A 22570-nucleotide genomic window follows, 5' to 3' on the forward strand; every position below is an offset into this window, starting at 1 on the left:
GGCTGGAAAGCTGGCTCGCAGCTTCAGTAATTTCGAGGCCGCTGTCGTCGCTGCTAGGCTGCTGCAGCATCAAATGAAGATAACACATTTGTTGTGCGAAGTGAATAAATACTGCATGTCTTTTCCCCCTTTTATAGCACTCTCTCCGAGTTTCGTTTTTGACAGGTAATTGGGCGATCCCATGCTATTTCGGTTAAGCAGTACTACCGTTCAGTACGTACTTTTTCCAAGCTCCAGCCGACTACGGTTTAACGAGGTTTCACTGTATTAAAAATAGGGCAGCACATACAGGGTGTTTCATTTAACTTCGGTCAAACCTTCAATATATGCAAATGCTACATAGCTGGACAGAATCAAGGTGATGTTTGCTGTCGCTTGGAGATACTCAGATTATATTTTGCATTCCACCTAATTCGAAAATTAGACTTTATTAACCCTTTCAGGGTCAATAACGTAAATATACAGTGCCGCGAGCAAGTCCAAAATGGTCGATGCCGAATATTTACGGTGCCGTCTGTACATTTATAAAGAGCGCCAATTTACTCATTTTTTCTTTCCTGGCATGTGCTGCCACTATGTGGGAATACAGGGAATTTTTTTCTCACACCTCCCTCTCTCGGTTTTCGTCGCATGGTTTGCTTTAGGGCTAGTTTGCTCCAGTGCATCTATATACAACCGCTCGCGCATTGGCACGCGTGTGGGCGGGCGGCAGTTTGGGTTTTGTTCCGCGGGCGGTTTCAGCTTCTTGCACTCACAAAACCGATGGCTATCTCCTTACTAATCGCTCAAAGGGCGGCCGCCTGTTTCTCGCTCGTTTAGTGCTCACAGGGGTGAGCATAGGAAGGATGCTGCCGTGCATGCGTTTCCTTTTCTTTCTTCCTTTTCTTTTCTTTCTTAGTGTAGATGAAGATGAAGAATAGCAGAAGTTCGTCACACATTTTGCTTTTTGACGGGCACACAACCACAGTTTTCTTGGATGCGCTCACCCACGCAGTTCGATTAGGCTATGGACGTAAATATTAATGTAAGAGCAGGAACGTTTGAGACTTGCGAAATATTCTCGTGTACACATATTCTAAGCCTTGAACTATAACCACGCATCAAATTTTTAATCCTTATAAGTCTATTTTCTTGTTTTATTGTTGTTATTCAGGAATAAAGAGTACATGTATACCAAGGCAAAATATTCTTTTTTCTCACTTTACGGTCAGCCTAAAAAAGTTATGGTAAACTTTTTTTCAAAATGGGTCCCTTAGAAGAATTGGAATCTGCAATAAAAGAAATCGACCCTGGGCGATTGCATATGGTGAAAAAAATCGACCCTCAGAGGGTTAATTAATTAATCAACACCTCAATTATTACAACTAGATGGAAAGTGTGAATGAGAAAATTGCAGAGCAACATGCGAAACTCCTGATACAGCTTTCTGTTGCTCAATAAGTGCTACATAAAGGGGTTTTTCTAACCATGAAGGAAGCCCGTGAATACACGCAAAGTTCCTTGAGCGGTCAGTCGCGCTTCAATTTTGCTTGTATTCGTGGGCAGCTTTCATGCTCTGAAAAACACTGACATGACCACCAACTCCCTAATTACTGGGTACATACTTGCTGTAACAACCCATTTAATTAATCGTTCTAATTCAAAACCTTTGATGACTGGTACAAACAAAAGGTAACCTCGCAGTTCTCACACTCCTGCACTTTGACATGCTTCAGCACTAATAGTGGAAGATATAAATGCACTCTCAACAAACCGCTGGCTGATTTTGTCTTTAGTTCCACACAAAGGCAGCATTGGGGACACATATATTCTGTCCTATGTCGAGAGTGCACCAGTAGCTGCCTATGAAGTGCTTGATTATGAAGACATCATTAAAGCAGTACTGACACATATTTATGAAGGTGTTTCACACCAAAGTGTTATTATAATAAATTATTAGGGCACTCTACCACTTGCCAATATTTTTTGTAACTAAGATTTAGAAGACTGGGATCTCCCTATAACTGTAAGAAAACGTCTAGTCCAAAATGTCATATCAGTACTCCTCTAAGGCACATAAGGTTACTGATGCTCTCTATAAAGCCAGTTTCTTTTACAGCTAGTTGATTAGACCAGATGAAGCCACGTGTACTCTACATAAATTCATAAAACCTAGAGACTACGACTTAAAGAATGGATTAAGAAATCCATTGCTGCAGCGTGACAATAGCATCCAACAATAAAATAAACAAATTACAATTACATGATCAAAGCTTTCCTATGGATTGTTTTTTATGTGTACTAAGGAGTCATATATAGGATTCCCTTGTCAGGAATGGAAGCAGATGAAGATGAATAACAAGGCAGTCATGGAAGAGAAGAAGAAGAAGTTGGAAGAGAGAAATCAAATATGGTGATTAACATATCATAATGAATGCTCGAAGCCTCCCAGCTTTCGGAGACTTCTACATCATATTCAGAATAATTTTTAACTAGCAACTGTGTTCTCGCCGTCAAATCCCAGCATGCCTCTTTTACGCTTGGACTGTCCATCCTGATTCACCATATCACATTGGCTTTCTGCACAAATTTATAGTTGACAGTTAAAGAGGCGTTGAAGCGCCTTTAAAAAAGAATATGGGTTTTTACATGCCAAAACCATGATCTGATTATGAGGCACGCCGTAGTGGGGGAGTCCAGAAATACGGACCACCTGGGGTTCTTTAATGTGCACTTAAATCTACGTACACGGATGTTTTCGCATTTTGCCCCCATTAAAATGGGGCCGCTGTGGCCGAAATTCGATCCCGCAACCTCATGCTTAGCAGCCCAACATCATAGCCACTAAGCAACCACGGTGGGTAAAGCACTATTTAATGAAGTTGAGACATGCATTTTAAGTTTAACTAGACTATTTCAGAAATACATTGCAGCAAAATGTACTTCAATGTATGCAGCAGAAGCAGAGTTACTGGCTCTCAAAGATTGCCTCTAATCCCCTTAGTGGTGCTCCCACTCCTCCTTCAGTGCCTTGCAGTGCGAAGGCTACGGCAGAGTGGGGCGTGCCCACAACGCCCCGCCTACAATATGTCACCGTGGTGCACAATTTAAATTTGATTTTGTGTGCTCACGCAGATGCCCCTATTTCCGATTTTGGCACTGCGGCTCACTGTTGGCCTCAGTGAGCCGCAGTGCGCTCACCGAGCAATCTCGTCGATGAACTCCACAGTGGCCGCAGTATCTACACTACATAGCAGACCGCAGCTACATGCAACCGTAGTGCGGATGCGAAGCGTTTGCTTTGTGGCCGACAAGGCTGGAGTGCACGCTCATGCTCACGTGCTCCAGATTGGCCGTGCTACATGTGCATGGACAAGCTTTGTCCTGCACAAGCTTGACTGATGGATAGTAGCCACATCCAATTTGCACATTTTGAAGTGCTGTCAATTGCTCACTACGAAGCGATGTCTGCCAAGGCATTTAGCCAGGGGCGGCCAGGAGTGAGTGCATGCCAGCAAGCATACGTTTGGTCCGACCTTAGGTTTCACATTGTTTGAGGCTAGTCGAGTGTTCAAAACTAATACAATTAGGAAGACCCAACAGCTACGACACTGATAAGCAGTGTGGCCAAAGCTTAATTCCTACACGGGTGGCCACAACTAAGTTTCAGCAAATGACAGTCAGCTTCTTCAGGAAGTTCGTAATTGTTATCGAAACTCAAAAGCAGATTCTTGCTTACTTCAGCCTGTATAACTGCATCAATACATAACATAGAGACAGTAGGAAGAAGCACACTGATACAAACACCTTTCTTGATTGATGTCAGCTATTAGCCAACAGCAGTTGCGTATGGGAATCTGCTACATGATAAAATATAGCAAGCGGAAAAGAGTGAGGAGAAGGCTTCTGTTGAAAAGAGAGTGTTTGAGAAAAAAGTGACTTCATGCTCTGCTTGCGAGCTCCATGCACCGTGCATGACTGCAAAATTTGACTGAGATATTCACAGGAGCATATGCTATCCACAGACTGCATTTTTTCACCAATCCCAAGGGGTGTTTCAGGACTTCTTTAAGGCTCAATTCTATATACTATTGTTTTCTGCTTCTTACAGATTCCAACATGATGGTTTACACAATGACTTCAAGTTTTATGAAATTTTAGCATGAGGTATAAGCAGGTGAAAGTACAAGCATTGAACAGGAACATTAAACAGCTATGAAAACACGGGCATACAAAACTCAGAGAGAACAGCAACGAAAAGGACAACACAAACGCCTATTCTTTACATTCTTTTTGTGTCAGTCTATTGTACGCCAACTGCTCAGCTTTTTGCCAAACTAAAAACAACAGCATGAACAACTTCATGAACAACACATACAGCACTATACTACTTCAGTGATTATTTTATTACAATTCCTGTCCTGTGAAAAACAATAGACAGTCATGAGAAATGAAAGAAACGAAAATTACCAACAGCAGTTCCTAGATACAATGTACCGCTACGTTATGCTGATGAGTAAAAGTAAAGTTGTAAATTGACAGACAGGAAAATACAAAAGCCACTTACATTGCAAATAGAACGGAAGATAATAGCAAAGAATCTCCACGCAGTGAATGCGAACATAATGAACAACCAGGGACGAAACTTTGCTTCTTTCTCCTGGAAAACAAACAATTCAATTCACATAAAGTCCTCTGTACAACATTTGAAATGTTAAAGCCACAATAAACATATTCTTTAGCCTTTAATAGTGATATTAGGTGCTCAGAACATATAGCACTTATAAAAACCGACGATAAAGCTAGTGCTAGGACAGGCATGTACCATCAATACTATACTCTTAGGTAAAAACCAGGTTATAACTGAACTCGTCCTGACTGATATGAGTGAAGCAACAGAAAAAACAAAAATGTGGCAGCAACAGACGACAAGATATGAAAAGAATTGGAACCACTGCTTCTACTTCAAGTGGTCATTGTTACTGTATCCATATTTTTGGCACTAACATGCACTTCATTTTCCCAGTATGCTGTGTGAAGTGACATCAAAACTATGAAAGAATACAATAACCTCTGAAGTTTTCACAAGCTGTGATGTTGCAAAAATCTAACACAAAGTGAAAAGAAGACCTACATAAGCTTTCTTTTGCTGGCACTACAAAATGGCACTGAACCTTGAAAACATATGGTTCAAGCTAATGCAGGTTGCTGATAATGAATGAAGTCATTATAAAATTAACATTTGTTCAAAGTTCCTGGCCATTCGGCCACAAAGTTGTGGTCATAAGTTGTAGTTGCAGACAAGTGTTCTCCGACACCCTATTTTACCAAGTTACAGACACCAAATTAGCAGAGAAATCTTAGGATGTCCCTAATTAAAAACATGGGGGACGCTTGTGTCAGTCAGCCATCTATTTTGCTGATGGAAAAGGAACACGCACATCTGTATAGTACATGTTGTGGGATTAAACGAGAAGAAACAGGGTCGACTGAGGGGCCCAATGTTTATTAGTCATATCATAAGAAGCCAACAAACATTGACATCAAGGAAAACAGGGGAAATTACTTGTGCTTAATAAATGAAATAAGGAAATGATTAATTAATGGAAATGAAAGTGGATGAAGAAACAACTTGGCGCAGGCGGGGAACGATCCCACAACCTTCGTATTTCGCATGCGATGCTCTACCGATTGAGCTACCGCGGCACCATTTTGCCCTCCACTTTCTTGGGTATTTATGTTTCCTAGCAGAACCCTGGGAGTGTTAGCCAGTGCCACCACTCACAGACCTTGGCGGCAGACGTGGAACGCCCTTTCTGCCGCAGGCGTCACGAGAATGTGATCTTTCTTTTGGGGGGGTGGGGGGGTGAAGGCAACTGGTCAATAAACCCACACATGCTACCTGAAGGCATCAATGTTGCCAGATTTGAGACCCTCGTTATGTAATAAACGAGAAGAAAGGGGGTTAACCGAGGGGCCCAATTTTTATGACTAATAAAAATCAGGCCCCTCGTATAACCCTCTTTCTTCTTGTGGCTGAAAACAATGAAAATTGCAATAAATCTGGCTATTTGTAATAAGCATTAAAGATTAACATTCTTACATAACAGAGAATGAGTTTTGCAGTAGTGGAAAAAAGCAATAAAATAATTTTGCAGTTTCACAATCTATTTTCACTTCTGTATGCAATGTTCAAGGTGTCCTCTTGACACCAAGAAATCTCTCAAGGTGGTACTTCCCACAGTGAGGTGATAAACCATGATTTTTTTTTCAAAGAAATCGGAGATGTTCAACAAGACACGTTAACTTGAGATGTAATGACCCTGATAAATACCCTCAGTACAATGTACTATTAAGTAAATCTTGAAAATAGCTTTGCAAATGACTGCCAGATGTGATGATGAACGTGAAGAAGCTGCTCTAATGCTTGCTTTTCTTTTTCTTAAACATATAAGACACCTAGTCCTAGAACAGATTGACTGAAGTAAACATGGTACAAAACAGTCCTATTATATGCAATAATAATTGCACAAAGCCAAATAAGTCTCTTGTGCACGAAATTACACTTGATGTATTATTTTATTCTCAGAAAGCAATAAGTATGCCATGAAATATACCATAGGGCAGGGCTCTAGACTAATTTTGCCAACCTGAGTTCTTTAACATCCACCAAACATTCAGAGTGAGCACTTTTGCATTTTTCACCTTTCCGCAATATGCAACCATACGGCTGGGTATAGAATTTGCAAGCTTGTGCTCAATAGCACAAAGACACAACCACTGAACCACCACAACATGTTTAATTAAAAATTGGCATGTAGCAACTCAGGAGCTTAAGCTACCTAGCTTCAATCTTAAACACTCAAAAGCAAGTCTGCAGAAATCACTGTCTCTATATTAGACAAAAAGCCTTACCTTTCTTAAAGCCATCACCATCATGACAGAAGTGATCAAGAGTGCAACACTCATCACGAATGAGATCACAGAGACAGTAATTAGCAGGTTTCGAACTGAAAACAAGAAATATATATTAAAACATGTGAGTAATAGAGTAAAGAAGTGGTGCTCACACAATTGCCCAAAAGGAAATAATTTGTTTGTGTTGCTACTACACATGTTCTTGAAGGAAGAGGCCATGCTTAGATGCTGAGAATCATAAAAATCTGTTATAAACATTCTGTGGTTTCAGGTATACTCTGTTCTCCCAACTAAAAAAACATGGCCTTATTAAACATCAATGAACGTTGAGCAAGGTATCTGTAGTGTGCTGCAGTATACCCTCACTTAGTCAGCAAAGGTGAAAGAGCTTTCATAACAATGCAGTCACTAAAACAATACCAAAGAATCAGAAATTGACAATGGCTTTACTGGGCCCACACAATATGTTCACAAGACTGCCGTAAGAACACCAGTGCAGGCTTTGTTAACCGAGGCCATATTCTCTACCAACCACATTTGGAGATGCCTTAACTTTTACATGGTGCGACATCTGGTACAGCACCTCGCATGGGTTGTATTTTTGAGTGATCACCGTTGAGGATATTTTTACTTTTACGAGAATTCGTGTGACTAGTTATGGGCACATTAGGATTCAAACGCAACAGCGTTCCTGGCACAGTGGCGAGCACGATGTCTTGGCCCAGTGCCGCAAATGTTGTCGCCCATAGATTCGAACGCACCTGGCATTAGTCACACGTCAAGAATGCGAAAGTAAGTCAGAAAGCAATCACCCGAGAATACTATCCCTGGAGAGACAGACATCCAGTCTTCTGGCTCAGTGAACCTCAATACACCCTGACAGTGATGTCTCCAAAAGTGATCCATCAGGAATGTGTCCCCAGTACTTATTGAAGTGATAGCTGTGCCCACTTCACAGGGCTTATGGCAATTTGATATTATTCATGCAAAGTGCAGCATACATGGCCTGCTTTAAATGTAAAAAAAAAAACACAGACAAATTAAATGATCTAGTGACTACAGAATTCAAATTCAAGTTGCCTTAGTTGTGCAAGTGCACTGTCTTAAGCTAGACCATGCCAGTGACAGTAACTCTTGGAACAAATGCAAGGCCTTTATAAGCTATATAACAAAATTGGCAACAATGCTTTTTTAAGTTTGGTGATTGCCGCAACTAAGCAACTGTTTGCATAATAATAAACAATCACATCTCTATGGAGCCATTTGGAAATAATACTTCTGAGCAAAGATGACTGCAGCAGTGAAAAAACTAAAGAGGAGAGAGAGCATGAAATTAAATGGTGCAATGTTTTAACAGCACCTCTCAAGACATGATACAAGAAAAGAAAGAGGTAGAATCACACCAGAAATTCTTCCAATATAGTGCTAGCTGTTGCTGCCAAAGCTACACACTTTTGGCAAAACTACTCAGACAACTACTTATACAGTTACACTTCGATATAACAAATTTCAATATAACAAAATTCTCAATATTAAGAAAGTATTTAGTTATCCATAACTTCTGTGCATGGCTGTCAGCGTGACTGAGCGCATATGCAGCTCGGGCACCCTGTTTTAGAGGGAATCCGATACTGTCGTCCCACTGCGTCATGACCAATGTCATACCACTATGGGCGACACAATCAGCCACCAGAGTGGAGCGAACGCAATAGCATGGCTGGCTTTGCTTCATACTGCTAATTTTAAGATATCATTGACCTAGCATGAAACCGTATCTCTTGTTGCTGACTCTCAAATTCAACCAAATGAATTTCTTTCTCACTCAAATTGGCCTTTTCTGATTGCCCGATAAGTCGGACAATTTTGCAACATCTTACACGTAAGAAAAATTAATTGTCAACTGTACTAACATTGAATAAAAGGTTGAATTTCAATATAATGAAATTTCGATATAATGAAGCAAACTTCCAATTTTTCCAACTTGGTTACATCAAGGTTTCAATGCATATATAAAAGATGGCACAGTGAAGCATTGTCGTCAAATAAAATATAAAACTTATTTTGTCAACTGTTTTAAGAGTGGAACTCTCTGTAGGGCAGGGCAGAAGCCACGGCATCTTCAGACAATCCCTTGACTGGCATGGTGGCTCCGCACTGACTATGCTCCCCCACCACACACAATAATGCAAGCACACATGTTGCGGCAAAATGCTTATGCCATACCTGTAAGCCTCTGTAAGAGACTCCAGTTTAGAAGCATGTTGAGAGCAACAAAGCAAACTAACCACCCTCTCCTGCAAATGCATTCAAAGGTGATGGAAGTCACTGCCGTTGGAGCATTGTGCAACCGCAACAAACACCACATAAACTTGGAAACTTTCAACCTGCCCTGACGAAGACAGTTCCATTGGTAACTGTTCAAATAACAAATTATAGGTTTTACTTTACGATAACACTTCATTATGCCATCATAATTTTCAAATAACACCTTCTACTTTCTCCTATAAACTATACATCATGTTTCTATAAAGACATTAAGCAACCTTTAAAAATGTGGCAGATAGCACAGTTATAATTCTTAAGCTGGATTACAAAAGCAGACGGACATTACTTGGACAACAAATCAAAATGCACAATTGACTAATTAACCAAAATACACAAATTAAGTACTTAACTAATTGTGACAACAAATCAAAATGCACAATTGACTAATTAACCAAAATACACCCATTAAGTACTTAACTAATTGCCTTACAGCACATACTGCAAGTTACAAATTCGCAAAGCAGATCCAATTGGAACAAATTGTCACGATGACACCAGTTCCAAGATATTAATTCCTCAACTCTGGGAAGAAATACACTGGCAGTCCAGTTACTTTTGTGCTTCAATGCATAAAACAGACTTTTGTTAAAGAAAGTAAGTGGAACGACAGTGCACATCTACAGCAAGTTTTATGGTGCATATCTCGAAAATGATGTCATCTACAGAATTCTTTTCAAGTGGATATGCCTTGCAGTTTCACGAGCTACAATTTGTAAATTGCAACATGCAAGCTAAGCTAATTGTTTATCAACTTAAGTAGTTAATTTTTTGTTAATTGGTTGATTATGCTTTGCGATTTATCGTGCAAGTAATGTCCATTTCTTCGAGTGGATTAGTTCGAGGACTATAACTGTGCTATCAACCAAAGCCGATTTTTAGAAATTATTTAATGTCTTCACAAAAACACCTGGTATGTATGTATGCATGTATGTGTGTATGTGTGTGTGCGTGCGAACAAGAAGAAAGGGGGTTAACTGAGGGGCCCAATTTTTAATAATTAATAATCATATCGTAAGAAGCCAACAAACAATGACACCAAGAGCAACATAGGGGAAATTAATTATACTTACTAATTGAATTGAACAAATGATAAATTAATGGAAATGAAGGTGGATGAACATACAACTTGAAATATATATATATATATATATATATATATATATATGCATGCACACAAATGCACACTGTGTTTTTTTTTTTTCTTCATCAAATACTTTGTTAAAAAAGCCTACAATGGTTACTAGACACTGCAGATTAAGTATCTGCCTAGGTAAACATCATCTGCATGAAAAGTCAAACAATTATTCCAGTAATTACCCTAATGACATTAACTTCCTAGTCAACAACAACATTACAGCACATATTTATCATAAAAAGTTTAAGGTAATCATGCTGCTTGCATAATCAGATGAGTTGAAGAATAACTTGATGCCAGTAATTGCAGTTACATGGCCATTTTTAAATGTGGAAACATAGGACTAGAATCTATTCATGGTTATATTGCGCTCAGTTTTACAAACACGATTTAAGGAAGGACAGGACGTGGACGGATGTAGCGCAAACTACCAACTGTTTAATACTGGTAAAGAACGCGCTTATATACAAGGAGATATGGAGCGGGAGGGGGGGGGAAGGGTTACATATAAGATATGACAAGGTGACGACGTGTGATCATAGTTCGGGTCAGGCATACATTGTTCACATGCACCCGTTCGCCCTGGCAAACTCGACCTCAGCTTTGATAAGCGCGATGGACGGAGTGCTTACGCACATCTCTTTTTCTTTAGCTATCGCAAGCGCCTCCCATATTTCTCGCTCCGTTTTCGTTTTTGATGTTCCAATGACTGTGGTGCTTTCTATTAGCGGGGAGCATTTGCATTGTTTGCAATGTGCGGCCAAGTTGCTAGGTGCTGTCAGAAGCTGACACGTGTATTTGTGCTCCCGTAACCTATCATTTAGACAACGTCCAGTTTGCCCAATGTATACTTTCCCGCAATCTAGTGGGATTTGGTAAACAACTGAAGTAGCGCATTCCACGTACTTTTTCGTGTGCTTAGTCTGACAGACCGTAGCACTAGGGTTGGCCTCTTTGGATCCTGCGTTAACCCTCTTGCACATGCCTTTTAGTTTTTGCGGGGCGGAGAACAGAACTTGAACATCATGGCGTTGGGCTGTCTTTTTTATCCGATGTGACAAGCCATGGATGTAAGGTAACACCACGCGTTTTTTCAATTTTTGCTGTGTTTTCTGCCTTTTCCTGTTGGCTCTGATTTCGGGCAACAAGTTTTCACAGATTTGTACCACCATGCTGTTCGGGTACCCACTGTTTCTTAAGCGGCTTACTTGCAAATCGATGCTCTCCCTCACAGCATGGTGGCATGATTTTTCAATTGCTTGACTGATGCAAGCCTTGGCGATGCCTCTTTTTATGATTTTAGAATGGCCAGAGTCATACCTCAGAATTTCTTTTTCTCCTCTAGTTTTGTAGCACCAGCAGATGTGGGAGCCTCTGATCCTAATGTTTATATCAAGGTACTGCAATCGGCCTTCGGTAGGAGTCTCGTACGTGAACTCTAAACCTTCATGCGCTTTTTTGAACATGCTGATGACGGTTTCTACGCTAAATGGATCGGTTTGGTTTTCTTTCATGCACACCAAATAATCGTCAACATATCTGAAACAGGTAGTTATGTTCGTTTCTTCAAACAAGGCGGCAAGTTTCCTGTCTCCCACACTCAAAAATAAGTCGGAAAGCACGGGGGCTATACAAGAACCAATAGCGATGCCATCCTTCTGCTCATACACACTGTCACCATATTCGATAAACGCACCATGTAGATACAGTTTTAACAAGTTCACAAAACTAGAAATACTGCACTTGCACACGTCCTGAAATTTGGTGTAGCCCAACGTGTCGATGGCTTCTTCTACTGCTTGTACCACCGCTTGCCTCGGGACACTGTAGAACAGGTCCTTCACGTCGATTGAAAAACAAGACGTCGGCGGGCTACTCTTTAGTGTTGCAATAACTTCGTCAGAGTTGCGGATCAAGAACGGGTCGTCGAAGGGTAAAGAGTTCAAGCAGGCCTGAAGGTAGTCCGCGATGCACCTTTGCCATGTTCCGCGATCTTCAATAATCGTCCTAAAAGGAATTCCCTCTTTGTGGGTTTTTACCGTGAAAAATGGCTTCAGAGTGAGTTCTTTGCTCTCTTTCACGCGCTTTGCCAATCTTGTCAAGCCCATGCTTTCACATGTTTTGCCTGCTTCATTTTTCAGTTTTGCAATTGCTTTGTACGTAATGTCGCTTATTGCGAAATTCTTACGGATCGCTTCTTGGGCGGATTTTTCGTATTCAGGAGCGTTCATCACGACAAACACGCCTGTTTTGTCTGAGAGGAGCAGTTTTAGATTTTCTTTCTTGAGGTACCTAGTCACTCTGCTTGTTCCTGCAGGTTTGGGTTTTTCTACTAGGCTCTTTTTTGACACTCCCGTCAAAACTTCTTGGATGCAAGTCACTTTTTCTGGCTCAGGGGTTCTTTCCGCGACTGAGCGTACCATGGCCAGGAACTGTACTGCCGTTACTGAAGGTTCAATTGCGTATTTTGGTCCCTTATTTAGGGTCTGTTGCACATAATCTGGGATGTTTCGACCGGATAGGTTGACAGCACCGCTTCCTTGAGGCTTACGCTTTTCTCTTCTAGGGAGGCTCTTGAATGAGCCTTTCCACAAACTTTCGGCATGCAACTCTGCCAAGTTGTAGAAATACCTGATCATTGCTGTTGAAGCCGCCGGGTCCATTGTTTCCTCGCTTATCGCCGCAATGTGGTCTCGGAAGAGGCGAATCTGTCGCCACGTTTCCGCTCGAAGTATCTTGCAGAGGCGTCTTGCCGTTCTTTCGGTAGGTGCGACGTTTCCGAGTAGACCAGCCAACACAGGTGAAGACAGACCGTTGTTCAAGGCGTACGTGAGGGTGCGAGTTCTGTGCCTGGCCTTCGCAATGTTGTCGACGAAATATAAGGTACGAGGAAGCGGAGGAAGGTTAGGGATGTAGAAGCCCGATGTACTCGAAATCACATTTAGTAAAGCAATGAAGGGGGCTAGTTGGTGAACGTTCATGGTTATATTGCGCTCAGTTTTACAAACACGATTTAAGGAAGGACAGGACGTGGACGGATGTAGCGCAAACTACCAACTGTTTAATACTGGTAAAGAACGCGCTTATATACAAGGAGATATGGAGCGGGAGGGGGGGGGAAGGGTTACATATAAGATATGACAAGGTGACGACGTGTGATCATAGTTCGGGTCAGGCATACATTGTTCACATGCACCCGTTCGCCCTGGCAAACTCGACCTCAGCTTTGATAAGCGCGATGGACGGAGTGCTTACGCACATCTCTTTTTCTTTAGCTATCGCAAGCGCCTCCCATATTTCTCGCTCCGTTTTCGTTTTTGATGTTCCAATGACTGTGGTGCTTTCTATTAGCGGGGAGCATTTGCATTGTTTGCAATGTGCGGCCAAGTTGCTAGGTGCTGTCAGAAGCTGACACGTGTATTTGTGCTCCCGTAACCTATCATTTAGACAACGTCCAGTTTGCCCAATGTATACTTTCCCGCAATCTAGTGGGATTTGGTAAACAACTGAAGTAGCGCATTCCACGTACTTTTTCGTGTGCTTAGTCTGACAGACCGTAGCACTAGGGTTGGCCTCTTTGGATCCTGCGTTAACCCTCTTGCACATGCCTTTTAGTTTTTGCGGGGCGGAGAACAGAACTTGAACATCATGGCGTTGGGCTGTCTTTTTTATCCGATGTGACAAGCCATGGATGTAAGGTAACACCACGCGTTTTTTCAATTTTTGCTGTGTTTTCTGCCTTTTCCTGTTGGCTCTGATTTCGGGCAACAAGTTTTCACAGATTTGTACCACCATGCTGTTCGGGTACCCACTGTTTCTTAAGCGGCTTACTTGCAAATCGATGCTCTCCCTCACAGCATGGTGGCATGATTTTTCAATTGCTTGACTGATGCAAGCCTTGGCGATGCCTCTTTTTATGATTTTAGAATGGCCAGAGTCATACCTCAGAATTTCTTTTTCTCCTCTAGTTTTGTAGCACCAGCAGATGTGGGAGCCTCTGATCCTAATGTTTATATCAAGGTACTGCAATCGGCCTTCGGTAGGAGTCTCGTACGTGAACTCTAAACCTTCATGCGCTTTGGAAACCGTCATCAGCATGTTCAAAAAAGCGCATGAAGGTTTAGAGTTCACGTACGAGACTCCTACCGAAGGCCGATTGCAGTACCTTGATATAAACATTAGGATCAGAGGCTCCCACATCTGCTGGTGCTACAAAACTAGAGGAGAAAAAGAAATTCTGAGGTATGACTCTGGCCATTCTAAAATCATAAAAAGAGGCATCGCCAAGGCTTGCATCAGTCAAGCAATTGAAAAATCATGCCACCATGCTGTGAGGGAGAGCATCGATTTGCAAGTAAGCCGCTTAAGAAACAGTGGGTACCCGAACAGCATGGTGGTACAAATCTGTGAAAACTTGTTGCCCGAAATCAGAGCCAACAGGAAAAGGCAGAAAACACAGCAAAAATTGAAAAAACGCGTGGTGTTACCTTACATCCATGGCTTGTCACATCGGATAAAAAAGACAGCCCAACGCCATGATGTTCAAGTTCTGTTCTCCGCCCCGCAAAAACTAAAAGGCATGTGCAAGAGGGTTAACGCAGGATCCAAAGAGGCCAACCCTAGTGCTACGGTCTGTCAGACTAAGCACACGAAAAAGTACGTGGAATGCGCTACTTCAGTTGTTTACCAAATCCCACTAGATTGCGGGAAAGTATACATTGGGCAAACTGGACGTTGTCTAAATGATAGGTTACGGGAGCACAAATACACGTGTCAGCTTCTGACAGCACCTAGCAACTTGGCCGCACATTGCAAACAATGCAAATGCTCCCCGCTAATAGAAAGCACCACAGTCATTGGAACATCAAAAACGAAAACGGAGCGAGAAATATGGGAGGCGCTTGCGATAGCTAAAGAAAAAGAGATGTGCGTAAGCACTCCGTCCATCGCGCTTATCAAAGCTGAGGTCGAGTTTGCCAGGGCGAACGGGTGCATGTGAACAATGTATGCCTGACCCGAACTATGATCACACGTCGTCACCTTGTCATATCTTATATGTAACCCTTCCCCCCCCCTCCCGCTCCATATCTCCTTGTATATAAGCGCGTTCTTTACCAGTATTAAACAGTTGGTAGTTTGCGCTACATCCGTCCACGTCCTGTCCTTCCTTAAATCGTGTTTGTAAAACTGAGCGCAATATAACCATGAACGTTCACCAACTAGCCCCCTTCATTGCTTTACTAAATGTGATTTCGAGTACATCGGGCTTCTACATCCCTAACCTTCCTCCGCTTCCTCGTACCTTATATTTCGTCGACAACATTGCGAAGGCCAGGCACAGAACTCGCACCCTCACGTACGCCTTGAACAACGGTCTGTCTTCACCTGTGTTGGCTGGTCTACTCGGAAACGTCGCACCTACCGAAAGAACGGCAAGACGCCTCTGCAAGATACTTCGAGCGGAAACGTGGCGACAGATTCGCCTCTTCCGAGACCACATTGCGGCGATAAGCGAGGAAACAATGGACCCGGCGGCTTCAACAGCAATGATCAGGTATTTCTACAACTTGGCAGAGTTGCATGCCGAAAGTTTGTGGAAAGGCTCATTCAAGAGCCTCCCTAGAAGAGAAAAGCGTAAGCCTCAAGGAAGCGGTGCTGTCAACCTATCCGGTCGAAACATCCCAGATTATGTGCAACAGACCCTAAATAAGGGACCAAAATACGCAATTGAACCTTCAGTAACGGCAGTACAGTTCCTGGCCATGGTACGCTCAGTCGCGGAAAGAACCCCTGAGCCAGAAAAAGTGACTTGCATCCAAGAAGTTTTGACGGGAGTGTCAAAAAAGAGCCTAGTAGAAAAACCCAAACCTGCAGGAACAAGCAGAGTGACTAGGTACCTCAAGAAAGAAAATCTAAAACTGCTCCTCTCAGACAAAACAGGCGTGTTTGTCGTGATGAACGCTCCTGAATACGAAAAATCCGCCCAAGAAGCGATCCGTAAGAATTTCGCAATAAGCGACATTACGTACAAAGCAATTGCAAAACTGAAAAATGAAGCAGGCAAAACATGTGAAAGCATGGGCTTGACAAGATTGGCAAAGCGCGTGAAAGAGAGCAAAGAACTCACTCTGAAGCCATTTTTCACGGTAAAAACCCACAAAGAGGGAATTCCTTTTAGGACGATTATTGAAGATCGCGGAACATGGCAAAGGTGCATCGCGGACTACCTTCAGGCCTGCTTGAACTCTTTACCCTTCGACGACCCGTTCTTGATCCGCAACTCTGACGAAGTTATTGCAACACTAAAGAGTAGCCCGCCGACGTCTTGTTTTTCAATCGACGTGAAGGACCTGTTCTACAGTGTCCCGAGGCAAGCGGTGGTACAAGCAGTAGAAGAAGCCATCGACACGTTGGGCTACACCAAATTTCAGGACGTGTGCAAGTGCAGTATTTCTAGTTTTGTGAACTTGTTAAAACTGTATCTACATGGTGCGTTTATCGAATATGGTGACAGTGTGTATGAGCAGAAGGATGGCATCGCTATTGGTTCTTGTATAGCCCCCGTGCTTTCCGACTTATTTTTGAGTGTGGGAGACAGGAAACTTGCCGCCTTGTTTGAAGAAACGAACATAACTACCTGTTTCAGATATGTTGACGATTATTTGGTGTGCATGAAAGAAAACCAAACCGATCCATTTAGCGTAGAAACCGTCATCAGCATGTTCAAAAAAGCGCATGAAGGTTTAGAGTTCACGTACGAGACTCCTACCGAAGGCCGATTGCAGTACCTTGATATAAACATTAGGATCAGAGGCTCCCACATCTGCTGGTGCTACAAAACTAGAGGAGAAAAAGAAATTCTGAGGTATGACTCTGGCCATTCTAAAATCATAAAAAGAGGCATCGCCAAGGCTTGCATCAGTCAAGCAATTGAAAAATCATGCCACCATGCTGTGAGGGAGAGCATCGATTTGCAAGTAAGCCGCTTAAGAAACAGTGGGTACCCGAACAGCATGGTGGTACAAATCTGTGAAAACTTGTTGCCCGAAATCAGAGCCAACAGGAAAAGGCAGAAAACACAGCAAAAATTGAAAAAACGCGTGGTGTTACCTTACATCCATGGCTTGTCACATCGGATAAAAAAGACAGCCCAACGCCATGATGTTCAAGTTCTGTTCTCCGCCCCGCAAAAACTAAAAGGCATGTGCAAGAGGGTTAACGCAGGATCCAAAGAGGCCAACCCTAGTGCTACGGTCTGTCAGACTAAGCACACGAAAAAGTACGTGGAATGCGCTACTTCAGTTGTTTACCAAATCCCACTAGATTGCGGGAAAGTATACATTGGGCAAACTGGACGTTGTCTAAATGATAGGTTACGGGAGCACAAATACACGTGTCAGCTTCTGACAGCACCTAGCAACTTGGCCGCACATTGCAAACAATGCAAATGCTCCCCGCTAATAGAAAGCACCACAGTCATTGGAACATCAAAAACGAAAACGGAGCGAGAAATATGGGAGGCGCTTGCGATAGCTAAAGAAAAAGAGATGTGCGTAAGCACTCCGTCCATCGCGCTTATCAAAGCTGAGGTCGAGTTTGCCAGGGCGAACGGGTGCATGTGAACAATGTATGCCTGACCCGAACTATGATCACACGTCGTCACCTTGTCATATCTTATATGTAACCCTTCCCCCCCCCTCCCGCTCCATATCTCCTTGTATATAAGCGCGTTCTTTACCAGTATTAAACAGTTGGTAGTTTGCGCTACATCCGTCCACGTCCTGTCCTTCCTTAAATCGTGTTTGTAAAACTGAGCGCAATATAACCATGAACGTTCACCAACTAGCCCCCTTCATTGCTTTACTAAATGTGATTTCGAGTACATCGGGCTTCTACATCCCTAACCTTCCTCCGCTTCCTCGTACCTTATATTTCGTCGACAACATTGCGAAGGCCAGGCACAGAACTCGCACCCTCACGTACGCCCTGAACAACGGTCTGTCTTCACCTGTGTTGGCTGGTCTACTCGGAAACGTCGCACCTACCGAAAGAACGGCAAGACGCCTCTGCAAGATACTTCGAGCGGAAACGTGGCGACAGATTCGCCTCTTCCGAGACCACATTGCGGCGATAAGCGAGGAAACAATGGACCCGGCGGCTTCAACAGCAATGATCAGGTATTTCTACAACTTGGCAGAGTTGCATGCCGAAAGTTTGTGGAAAGGCTCATTCAAGAGCCTCCCTAGAAGAGAAAAGCGTAAGCCTCAAGGAAGCGGTGCTGTCAACCTATCCGGTCGAAACATCCCAGATTATGTGCAACAGACCCTAAATAAGGGACCAAAATACGCAATTGAACCTTCAGTAACGGCAGTACAGTTCCTGGCCATGGTACGCTCAGTCGCGGAAAGAACCCCTGAGCCAGAAAAAGTGACTTGCATCCAAGAAGTTTTGACGGGAGTGTCAAAAAAGAGCCTAGTAGAAAAACCCAAACCTGCAGGAACAAGCAGAGTGACTAGGTACCTCAAGAAAGAAAATCTAAAACTGCTCCTCTCAGACAAAACAGGCGTGTTTGTCGTGATGAACGCTCCTGAATACGAAAAATCCGCCCAAGAAGCGATCCGTAAGAATTTCGCAATAAGCGACATTACGTACAAAGCAATTGCAAAACTGAAAAATGAAGCAGGCAAAACATGTGAAAGCATGGGCTTGACAAGATTGGCAAAGCGCGTGAAAGAGAGCAAAGAACTCACTCTGAAGCCATTTTTCACGGTAAAAACCCACAAAGAGGGAATTCCTTTTAGGACGATTATTGAAGATCGCGGAACATGGCAAAGGTGCATCGCGGACTACCTTCAGGCCTGCTTGAACTCTTTACCCTTCGACGACCCGTTCTTGATCCGCAACTCTGACGAAGTTATTGCAACACTAAAGAGTAGCCCGCCGACGTCTTGTTTTTCAATCGACGTGAAGGACCTGTTCTACAGTGTCCCGAGGCAAGCGGTGGTACAAGCAGTAGAAGAAGCCATCGACACGTTGGGCTACACCAAATTTCAGGACGTGTGCAAGTGCAGTATTTCTAGTTTTGTGAACTTGTTAAAACTGTATCTACATGGTGCGTTTATCGAATATGGTGACAGTGTGTATGAGCAGAAGGATGGCATCGCTATTGGTTCTTGTATAGCCCCCGTGCTTTCCGACTTATTTTTGAGTGTGGGAGACAGGAAACTTGCCGCCTTGTTTGAAGAAACGAACATAACTACCTGTTTCAGATATGTTGACGATTATTTGGTGTGCATGAAAGAAAACCAAACCGATCCATTTAGCGTAGAAACCGTCATCAGCATGTTCAAAAAAGCGCATGAAGGTTTAGAGTTCACGTACGAGACTCCTACCGAAGGCCGATTGCAGTACCTTGATATAAACATTAGGATCAGAGGCTCCCACATCTGCTGGTGCTACAAAACTAGAGGAGAAAAAGAAATTCTGAGGTATGACTCTGGCCATTCTAAAATCATAAAAAGAGGCATCGCCAAGGCTTGCATCAGTCAAGCAATTGAAAAATCATGCCACCATGCTGTGAGGGAGAGCATCGATTTGCAAGTAAGCCGCTTAAGAAACAGTGGGTACCCGAACAGCATGGTGGTACAAATCTGTGAAAACTTGTTGCCCGAAATCAGAGCCAACAGGAAAAGGCAGAAAACACAGCAAAAATTGAAAAAACGCGTGGTGTTACCTTACATCCATGGCTTGTCACATCGGATAAAAAAGACAGCCCAACGCCATGATGTTCAAGTTCTGTTCTCCGCCCCGCAAAAACTAAAAGGCATGTGCAAGAGGGTTAACGCAGGATCCAAAGAGGCCAACCCTAGTGCTACGGTCTGTCAGACTAAGCACACGAAAAAGTACGTGGAATGCGCTACTTCAGTTGTTTACCAAATCCCACTAGATTGCGGGAAAGTATACATTGGGCAAACTGGACGTTGTCTAAATGATAGGTTACGGGAGCACAAATACACGTGTCAGCTTCTGACAGCACCTAGCAACTTGGCCGCACATTGCAAACAATGCAAATGCTCCCCGCTAATAGAAAGCACCACAGTCATTGGAACATCAAAAACGAAAACGGAGCGAGAAATATGGGAGGCGCTTGCGATAGCTAAAGAAAAAGAGATGTGCGTAAGCACTCCGTCCATCGCGCTTATCAAAGCTGAGGTCGAGTTTGCCAGGGCGAACGGGTGCATGTGAACAATGTATGCCTGACCCGAACTATGATCACACGTCGTCACCTTGTCATATCTTATATGTAACCCTTCCCCCCCCCTCCCGCTCCATATCTCCTTGTATATAAGCGCGTTCTTTACCAGTATTAAACAGTTGGTAGTTTGCGCTACATCCGTCCACGTCCTGTCCTTCCTTAAATCGTGTTTGTAAAACTGAGCGCAATATAACCATGAACGTTCACCAACTAGCCCCCTTCATTGCTTTACTAGAATCTATGATGATTCTTTTCAACTTTCCAATACAAACATATGCAGTAAAGTTTGTAACTAGAAAGTTCATTATTGTAATAATTAGTGAAACAATTGCTTTGTATTTTCTTGCATATAATGCCTGCCTGTGCAGAAAATTCATCTCCAGTAGTGTGACTCAAGTAACTTTTTAGGTTGGAAGTATATATATAAACGAGAAGAGAGGGGGTTAACCGAGGGTCCCGAATATATATATATATATTGTTTCAAGGTTTCAGTACCTGAGGCTGTTAGGTAATTTGGCCTCGCACTACTGTCTGTTGTAAGCTTCCTGGTTAGGTCATATGGTAGGTATGTGCCTTGGGGAAGTGGTGGACAGCTGGGGGTGCAATTCTTGAGCCACACGAAAATTTTAATCATAGGAGAAGGCTTGCTTTTCAAGGAGACTGAAAGGCTCCCTTCATAACATTCTAGCATAGTTAGGGAAATATCCATTTTTTATTCCACAAGCAGAGACTTAGTATGAACAACATGCAACACAAACAAACATTGGCTCTCTGTCCTCCTCTTCTGTTACCATTACTATAGGATCCGAAAAACTGTGGAATTATGTACATTGTCAGAATTAACTTTAGCATGTGCATGCCTGACATACCTTTTTCGTGACATGTTCTAGATTGAAAGTTCGACTCAAAACAGTAGGCTCTGCTAAATGTGCAGTTTGAACGATATTATGCGAAAGTTCACACGAATGTCCCCACCATCAGCACACCAAACTCTCAACCTTTCACATTATAGTGCCTAAGCACGCGGTCATAACTTGTTAACAGCCCCAGTTTCCATGACCCCACTTACCATGTTGGTTGCCGCTGTACACAAATAAAAAGCTGAACCCAAAGTATCGGTAATGCGTCGAGCCAGGAGATGCCTCCGCAAGGCAGTAGATGTCAAAGACGGTCAGCAGGATCATGAAGATGCTTTCGACCTAAACAAAAGCAAGTAAAGGCAGAAAGTGATAGTTAAGACAACGGCACGAATGATGCGGACCCTGCCTAGGAACCACCAGAGCTGAGGACAGTATGCCCAAAATTCGGCGCTGTTTGCGGCAGACGCAATATCTCTAACCTTACAATTTTAGACGATTTCAAGCATCTAATTTATTACTGCTGCTACTTATTCCCCTGCGGTGCTTTTATTGACATGTTAACGCAAAGCACACATACATACATAATAAAACCCACGATCAACGCGCCGCGCAGTAGAGGGCACTTGGGAACTACAAGATGCGCTGCGGCCCGAAAATGTGACCTAATTTAGATCGGTCAGCGGAATCGCAGGTCGTAACCAGCTCACAATCGAAGGCAAACTTTGATGCGATACAAGCATACTCCAGCACAGAATCGAACTTCAGGAACCGTGGCATTTCTAGCGTCTCTAGACGCATGAGCGACCACTGAACCGAACGACCGAACACACCCAAACATCACGGACAAGCTGACGATCAACTTACGATGGAGCAGATTCCAGCGATGTAGCTGCCGTATTGCAGGTCCGTGAAATATGCTGTTCTCAACAGTGGACGCCGATGGTACCATTTCTGCCGAGATCGATCCAGCACCGAAGGCATAGTTCCAAAATTGCTAGCGAAATATTTCGAATGCCAAGGCAAACCTCTTTGACACACCAAACGGCCTGCAGTCTACGGTTGTTGTTGGTCGGAAAGCGGATGTGACGCAGTGGATGC

The 22570-nt window shown here is 43.1% G+C and overlaps 1 protein-coding gene across 2 annotated transcripts in view; it reads right to left on the minus strand.

Annotated features, from left to right (window-relative positions):
• Positions 1-22565, minus strand: part of pasi2 (Protein) — a 39515-nt gene extending 16950 nt beyond the window's left edge. Inside the window, exons 1-4 of one of the 2 annotated variants that reach the window (XM_050183863.3) lie at positions 22337-22564; positions 21682-21811; positions 6895-6989; positions 4547-4639 (exon numbers count right to left, since the gene is read on the minus strand). In XM_050183863.3, the coding sequence (XP_050039820.1) occupies positions 4547-4639; positions 6895-6989; positions 21682-21811; positions 22337-22453 (435 nt within the window). In that variant the 5' untranslated portion in view covers positions 22454-22564. Of the gene's footprint in view, positions 1-4546; positions 4640-6894; positions 6990-21681; positions 21812-22336 lie in introns of both variants that reach the window. The other variant, XM_055073555.2, reaches the window with a different exon arrangement.
• Between the last annotated feature and the right edge of the window lie 5 nt (positions 22566-22570).

The sequence above is a fragment of the Dermacentor andersoni genome, chromosome 4 (assembly GCF_023375885.2).
Source record: "Dermacentor andersoni chromosome 4, qqDerAnde1_hic_scaffold, whole genome shotgun sequence".
NCBI lineage: Eukaryota > Metazoa > Arthropoda > Arachnida > Ixodida > Ixodidae > Dermacentor > Dermacentor andersoni.